Source organism: Bombus impatiens, unplaced genomic scaffold (assembly GCF_000188095.3).
Source record: "Bombus impatiens unplaced genomic scaffold, BIMP_2.2 scf_0418, whole genome shotgun sequence".
Classification (NCBI taxonomy): Eukaryota; Metazoa; Arthropoda; class Insecta; order Hymenoptera; family Apidae; genus Bombus; species Bombus impatiens.
In genome coordinates this window covers 220,066-228,513 of record NT_176837.1, presented here as the reverse complement: position 1 = coordinate 228,513, position 8,448 = coordinate 220,066, and the positions used below count along the sequence as shown (strand labels likewise).

Below are 8,448 nucleotides of genomic sequence, written 5' to 3'. Positions count from 1 at the left end.
CTTGCTCGCCCACCCCCGAACCGCCCTTCTGGAAGATGCCACACAAAGGTTGGTCAAACGAGCTTGTTTATTTACGCGGCTAAAAACACCACGACCCGAAAGTTGTCGGGCTTTTGTTAACTTTTTTTTGCCCGATATTTTTTATCATCTCTTTTTTATGCGGGGTTGTGTTCCTTTGTATCGTGGGCAGAATTAGGGAAATGTAAACCTGGTATTCATTTATTGTATTGATATGTAATATGATCAATTGTTATTATATGTGTATGTATACTACACATTATATAATATATATTATTATTGATTTGCCGATTATATTTTTTTGAAGTATGGGCAAAATTAAGGAGATCGATCTATTATGTATCTGATTATTGAATTTTATGGTTTATAAGTTGAGTTAGCTTTGGATGCTGTGTTTTTCGTTTTGTCATTTTGCGTGTGAGTGGTGAATTAAGCGTAAGCGATGGACTGTTAATTCTTTGTCTTGCAAGATTTTTGGTTATTATATTAATTAGAGTCTAAAGTCAGTCATTTGAAAGCGCGTAATTTATTAAATTAAAATTGAAACTCAATACAACTGTTTTTGACATTTAAAATATAATTCCTATCGCGTGGGCTGGTCGATGTTATAAGACAAGTAGTTAAGGTCAATCGTAAAGCATACGTATTGCTTTTACTGTGGTATAACAATTTTTAATGCGTAACCGTTCCAAAACAAATTTTAATTACGAAAGTTTAACAAATGTACTATTGTCATTTTATACACGTCTATTTATAAATATTACAAAACTCATTCACCACAGATAGAATTACCGTTGCGCAACATCTCGGCGCCAAAGTGTTCGATTGTAATCTGTGCTTCGATGAATTGAGAGTTTAGCTTTTTCTTCTCTTTATTTGGTTTTCCTTACAAGCTATATTAATCAAGCTTTCACGTATTTCAAAGCAATTTTTTATTTTTACCACATTACTATTTTCTTCTTTACCAACATGACGTTTTATTGACATATTATTTAGTAACAACAATAAAATTCCGTAGAAAAAAGGGTAACGAACGTCTCTCAAACCTGTTAAGAAGACAAGTTCTTCTTCGTGCAGGAATAAGAAAAAGAGTGGAAATCACGAGACTCAGAAAACTGAAAGGTGGCCGATTATCTGTCATTCAGATGCGGTATCTGGACGATCCGGCTCTTGTATCTCGTTGACTGTGCTAATAGAAGGCCGTTACAATGCGGTCGAGCGTCGGTCGCCTTTCGTATTGTCAGCGATCGTTAGCGTCAACTTTGTACCGTGTACCGTGAAACCCGAGACACGGGGATATTTTATTTCCTTTTCTTCTTTTTTATCGATACACAGTCGGGTTGAACGATGGTCGTATCTTCGGGATGGATTTCGAGTTGTCTCCAACCGGGACGCGAGGGCCCGGTTCCTTGAATCAGTTCTGAGCCTTGCTCTGATACAAAATGCCGACGAACACGAGCTCTTCTCTGGATGTTTCGATCTACTTGACCACCTAGATAGGTCCTCTTATTTTTATACCAGATTTCTGAATTCTTGCTATGAACAAGACTCTTGATGATAAAATGCATACGATTTAATATTTCGATTAACTTATGGAATAGTTGAGTCTGTATAATTAGATGGATGTTTGTGTATTTGAGTTATGTTACAAATTTTTATGCAATTGAAAATGGGATACCCGGTTGTGTAAAAATACGTCATAAGAAAAAATCAATATTTTCAATGAAGTTAATTTAATATTCATTAGGTGCCAGTAATTCTGATGTTAGTCCAATCGTAACTTATCAAAAATGTATTGTTTATTTCAACCAATTTCTTTGTACAACTCCAACCGTACTCGCTACAATAAATATCCTAAACTGAATACTTAACGCTAATTCTGAATACTTAACACTAAAACTATCGTTAGTGAACACGAAGTTATTCTACCAAAACCAGTGAAAATGACTGGTCTTTAAAAAATACGTAATAGTAGAATATTTTTATATTTATAGACTTGTTACTTTTTTACAGAAGGAACTCCATGTTATGTCGTACATTTTTGGTAGTATTAATCCATCATTGACACATTTATAAAATTGTAGAACCAGTCGTTTTGACTGGTGTGGTATTTCTAGTGTTAGCATCTAGCGATCTAGCGACCGATCCGGAATTTTCCTGATATCTGATATCATATTGAATGATACGCGGTAAAAATTTAAAAAACGTGTGGGAAGTTGTACAAAACGAGGAAACTGGTTAATTGGGGTTCGATAAACAAAAAGCAGGACCCTTTTACACTTTGACAAGTACCAGTCATTTTGACTGATATTGGTATAAGTAGCCTTGATAAAAAATTATTTTGAGTTTGAATACATAAAAAACAAAATAAAATTCATTTTATTACTCTTTCAGTTATCGTTGCGAAAGTCATTACATCATTGTGGAAGAAAAGATATAACACGAAGTAGGAATTTTAAAATAAAATTGTAAAACCAGTCAATTTGACTTATGTGGTAGTTTTATTGTTAAGAAATCCTCGATCCTCAAGCATTCCTGCAACCGCAAAGCTTTGCCATATATTATTTTACTTTAATGCAACATGGAGTACCCTAATTAACAGTGTATCCTTTCTAAACGCGTCTCAATTTACATCTTGTTACCTTTCCGCTAACGGTTGGCCGATGTTTCTGGGTGGGCCCGTAGGATCACATAGGTGGTTCGGATCGCACCGCAGCCTTCGGGGCGAAATTTGTGACCTTCGCAATGAGTTATACGAAGGGGTGCGCAAATACGTGTACGCTTATGGGCTTAGGTGGGGCTCGCGGTTACCCCCGGGGTTAGCCGGTAACCCGACACGCCTTTCCTTGGCTTCTGTCGGGCCAACAGCCCCTTCAACGGAGAACTCGACGCTCGAAGGGTGGCGCCTTTTACCTAAAAAGCTTCTGCCGATTCGGTGCTAGCCGACTTTCCCCTCCTATCCGACTACAACACTCGGCACAATCGGGGTGTATTGCTTCGGGTCAGGCTGGGTCAGGCGTTGGCTTTAATAACCGGAGCGCCTACACCGCCAATTTGTCTCTCCTTTGTGAACGTTCGTTTCGCGTTCTGTCTGTGTGCGTACTCCTCTCCTCTGTTTGCTACAAATCGGTGCACGACGTTGGTCAGATTAATTCGTACGTTCTTCAGGGCGCGAATCGTTTTCCATTGTATTGATTTTTGACACGATTTTTAGTTCTGATTCCATATCTTGCTTGATATTTTTTTAATTTAAAATACGATCGTGTATTTAATTGAAGTTTAATTGCTATGTATTTTCTGTTTACAAATGTCGACGAAAATGCGCAAGCATACTTTCAATTACAATCTACATGTATATTTAATGTTCAATTTTTTGTATTATCGATAACTTACATTTCTTTCCTCGATTAGGTTTTCTTAAATATTCATGTTATCCTTACACCACATCCACCTTCTTCAGTGATTAAAAATACTTGATATGACATATACTACCCTCTTATGATTTTATACAAACTATCAAAAAGAAAAACCGCAGGACTAAAAAATCAACTTGCCATATTCAACCTAGCTAAAATAAATCTTCAAACCCCGCCCCCAAAATTGTAGCTTTTTCTACAAGCAAACAACAGTTTTTCCACCACCCCGAAACCTAGAACCACGCATCAATCTGGTAAATTCCCTTCAGTTTCAGTCCGTTAAAATTGATTCGCGCGGCAGGTCTCAGGTCAGGCCGTTTGTACCAGGGGCGTGTATGTTTATCCGAAGTTTGGTCGGATCGTATTACGTTCGACGATCATAATACCCGAGTTCGAGCACAGAAGAGTTCTCTCCCCTTCGGGTGGTGGTGTGAGCACCATTCGAGCATCGGAGAGAGTCGCGAGAGGAGACCTACAACTACAATACCCTTGCGGCACGAGCTTGCGCGGACGCATACACATACGAACATGCACACAACCACCGTCCTTTCTTGTACGATTTTCTATCGTCTCCTCTTCGTTCTTTGGCTCGGTGTTTCCCCTTCATCTATCTCTCCTTGCTTCCATAAAAGCAGCCCCCGTAGCTATTGGAATCAAACGGCCGATTCACGAGAGCACTTTATTTCGTGCTAGGTTACAAGATTTGTTAATGGTTATGGGCGCTCGTGTGCCGGTCGGCTCGCGTGCCAGCCGAAGCTGTGGAGATTACCTGCGCTGGCTTTTCGAGGGGCAATAAATGTCGAGGGTGCGGGATTATCCATGCCCAGGCAATAGGATATCGCTCGTAATGCATCTCCAGATTTCCTGTTAGTTTCATAATTTATGCTACAGCCCCATTGATGGAACAGTTTTCCTTCCGGGTCTTTGGTCAGTTCTCCTATTGTGCGAAGAATCGACTGGTTTACCCTTTATGAGTGGAATTTTGTTTGCATAGGAAAATATCATAAAATGTCGGTCTGAGTAAATTAGGAACTAAGTAATTTCCATAAGTAAGTTAGAGGGGATCAGTATAACAATATAGTAATTAAGTAGAATAGCATTGTGGTTGGACCCGTCGAAGTCCAAGAAATGGAATGGATGTGTAAAAGTTGCGTACTAACAATACGAAATGACGATTTGAATATTTGGATAATTGAATATTTGAATGTTTGGAAATTTAAGAATTTGAAATTGACGTAAATGCATCGTCAATAAACGTAAATAAAGTAACATATTCGAGTATGTATCCTTATTTTAGAAAATTCGAATGATTGAAAAGTTAGTTGAAGAGAAAAGAAATTGGGTAATTGTAACATTATATAGACAGACTGTACTGCATACTTGTTTTGTTATTTTCTGATGTCGGATAATGGTGAGTCGAAGAAATTGAGTTCCGAGTTGAGACGACTGAGAGAACAATTTTTGAGAAGAACAATTCTGCAACGTTGTTGGTTCTGAAGCTGTATTGTGACGAGTAACAATCAAGTTTGTCTTGTGTGGTTCTTCATTAGTAGAACAATTATACGTAAAATCATTTTGAATAACCCTCCTATCATACAAACTCCGTATTTAATGTTAATTTTGTAATATTAAATACGTAATTTGAAAGATATATTTCGGATTAAATATTTAATATTTATTATTCAATAATTTTTGCATACATATATTTAGCAACGTATAATCTTCGTATTTACAGATTCAATATTTAAATCAACCAATTGATGAACAAAATATCCATTAGCATTATACATAGATAATTAAAAGTGGTGAGAAAAACGGAACCCTTTAACGCCTCTCAAACTATATAACAACTTGGCAAGAGCAAAATCGAAAAGAAAAGCAAAGGGAAAGGACAACTAAAGGGAAAACAGAGGTACGTCAGCGACTTTAAATTACCCGGCGCGCATTTAAATACCAATTACATTACCAGCGACTTCGCAATTATAATTAAGGAACGCGCGAGTGTAATCACCCGACTACTAACTTCGATGCCATGTCGGCGGGCGGGGGCGCGCGTTTCCGTGGTTTCTGTTGGTGGTGAAAACCGACGAAGATCCGATGCCTCGCGGCTTTAATAATAAGACGCGTGGTAATGAGTATACGCCGTTAGGATGGCGTTGCTTTCGCTAATTCAACGCTGCTTCTTAATACTGGCCCTTAATGAATTCGTCAGAGGAGGAACCTCGAGCGAGATGGAGTACGTTTTAAGCCCATTAGAGTAAGGAGGACAGGTAAAGCATCTCTCTCTGCCCGCGATTCAACTCATTACAGTATGTATGCTTCGCACGCCATCTTTGATGTCGCGGTAGGACGCGCTCAGATGAAACTCTTGCTTCCTCGTGGCGTGGATTTAGCCCGAATAACGCTTCCAGCAAGTTGTCAGAGCGAGCCCTCTCTTCTCTTCGTTTCTCTCCTCTCGCGCTTTCAATCCTTCATCCCGACAACGTGATAATAACGTTTAACGAGTGTTACCTCTCTTTTGGACTAAATAAAACGCATCATACCGCCGGTTTTCTCGCGCTACTTATTCTCCTCTTCCGTCATTGACGCCAGTGACATGCATGAATGAAAAGAAAATATGTATTTCCAGCGGAACGTGCGCGGGATATTCTTCGCGCGCGCCGCGGTCTCTTCGCTTAATGGGATTACCGCTTGTTACGTCTTTGAACGTTATTAAGCCACGGAAGGGCGATTCTCTCGGGGCAACAGCACGTTTTTCTAGCACGGTGCATGAATGCGATGGAAAAAGGGGGAAATTCTGTTATCTGATCTTGAAGGTTTCGTTGACGCGGAAACTTGTTAATCGTATAGGAATTCTGCCATGGTGGGTAGACGAGGTTTGCTATTCAAGTTTCTTATTTGCGTAGAAAGTCTCCCAGCTGAAAATCACTAGTTTTGGAACTGAGATATAAAAGTTTGTGTAAATGTTTAACTAAAAATATTTATATGCGGCTAAAGGATTGTGCTAAATGAAATTCGTTTGTAGTTCTTCAAGATTTATTTGAATTTCTTGCGCTATTTCTAGTACTAAATGAACTCTATGAAACTTTACCTGCTGTGTTCTTATGTAAAAGTAATTAATTCGAACGATGTAATACCGCTAACTTGAACATTAACTTTTAGAATGCATAAGATATGCGTGTGTATATATATAACTGTGTGGGTATATCATTAAAACATTTTCAGCTTAAAATGCTACATTGACGACGGTTATATCAACAACACTCGGATTGCAATATCGAACGTAATAAAACGAAACCTGACAAGAACAAGAGTCTTCCAATTCATTAAACGAACGGAGCATCTCGGAATGCTCGATAACTTTTTCTAGAGATTGGTCGCCGGCTCGAGGAGTTTACATGATTTTAACGAGAATGGCGGCACTTCATGTCGGAAATATCGCCGTGTCGAACTCTCTGTGCGGTCTACGACATGGAACGAACCGGTCATGAAAACTCTTAACGTTCGAAAGGATGCCACTCGAAAACGCACTGGCTAATTACGCGCGTAATATTATTGCGTTCCATTAAACAAGCATCCTGACGTAAAGTTCCCGTCATCGTTGGGAATTGAAGTGGCGTATTAACCGGTTCGCTGGCCTGTTTTGTTTCTATTATGGGATAACGATCAATCGTGTTTCTTTCCAGCCATTTGCTGCTTACTTTCCCGTTTCTCACGGAGTAATATATCGTTTAGTATCGCATTGTTTACGAGTGTGCATATATACATTCGCCGCTGTTAACTCGCTGGAAATTTGCTAATTCGCCATAGTCTCTCTCTGCAGCGTTAGTGAACATTATTAGATGCGAAACGGAGTTACACGACGCCGACGGTTTACAAGCTATCGTTAGTCTCGCGTTAGTTTCGCCAGGAATTGTTGTCCAAATAAAGAATGTCGTAAGTGGAACGTAGATATCGTTGAAGCACTCGCAAATGCATGGTAGAGAGATAACGCCTTCTGTATGCCACTGATTATTACTTGCCCTGCGTTCTAGCTCGTACACGGGCGCACTAGTAAAATGTGAATTGCGTGTACTCTCTGTAAAGCGACTATTTTTTGGATACAGCTCGTTTTTAGCAGGAGAATTTATAGTTTGGGTAAAGGAGCTAACGAGATGAGGTATATTTGCGATTGAGGTATGGTTTCATTATTAGTCATTTATGTTGGTTAGCTAATATTTTATCCTGATACACATGTATTTCAATCGTAGAGCATAGTTGAGTGAAGTACGAATTGAAATTCACATACAGTTTTTTGCCATGTATTAGCGCTATTTTAATTACGTAATTCAGCTTGCTTGTCTTCTAAAAACTGAATTATAAATCAGCTTATTTTTTCTGACGAAAGTATCATAAAAAAGATATCACGAAAATATGTAATCTACTACTACATTAGTACGATAATGTTGCGCTTGAAAATTCCAAGATTAACAGAGCTAAAACCAAAACAAGTATATACAAGTTGCTCCACAGATAGGTACGGCACAAACGAGGCGTGCAACATTTTTCTGATTTCACAGTGCTCACACTATATGTACATTTGCTTTCTATCCTTGCTAACTAAATCGCGTATATATATGTATATGTATACATACTCGCGTAACACTCTCTAAAAAAAAAACAAATAGCGTAAAAAAAAAATCGCATAGTGTCATCATCGCAAAATCGTACCAATCTCGCGTATCTTATCTGCATCTTACAACTACTTGCTCCAACTCTTAACATATCAAAGTTCCATAGACTCAAACGAAGCGCTATTACAAGATATTCCGAGGTGCAAAACGAGTGGAAATTGTATTAATCGTTGCGAAGACAGTATTTATACGCTACAAACAGCAGACTCACACAAGTATTTCCACGCTTAAACAGAACGAAATGGCAGAATTTTCACTCCTCCCACCCTTCTTGTCTAGGGCGGTAGCGTTAGGAACGGTAGGTTTAGGGGTTGTTTGGCGAGGGAGGTCGGTCGCGGCGA

General features: G+C 38.9%; 1 protein-coding gene across 4 annotated transcripts in view; it reads left to right on the top strand.

Annotated features, from left to right (window-relative positions):
• Positions 1-8,448, top strand: part of LOC100740508 (paired box protein Pax-6) — a 56,251-nt gene that overhangs the window by 10,560 nt on the left and 37,243 nt on the right. For 3 of the 4 annotated variants that reach the window (XM_033321280.1, XM_033321278.1, XM_003490352.3), the window contains exon 1: positions 7-48. The exons of the other annotated variant lie outside the window; for it this stretch is intronic. In XM_033321280.1, the coding sequence (XP_033177171.1) occupies positions 36-48 (13 nt within the window). In that variant the 5' untranslated portion in view covers positions 7-35. Of the gene's footprint in view, positions 1-6; positions 49-8,448 lie in introns of those variants that run through there. 4 annotated transcript variants of the gene reach the window in all.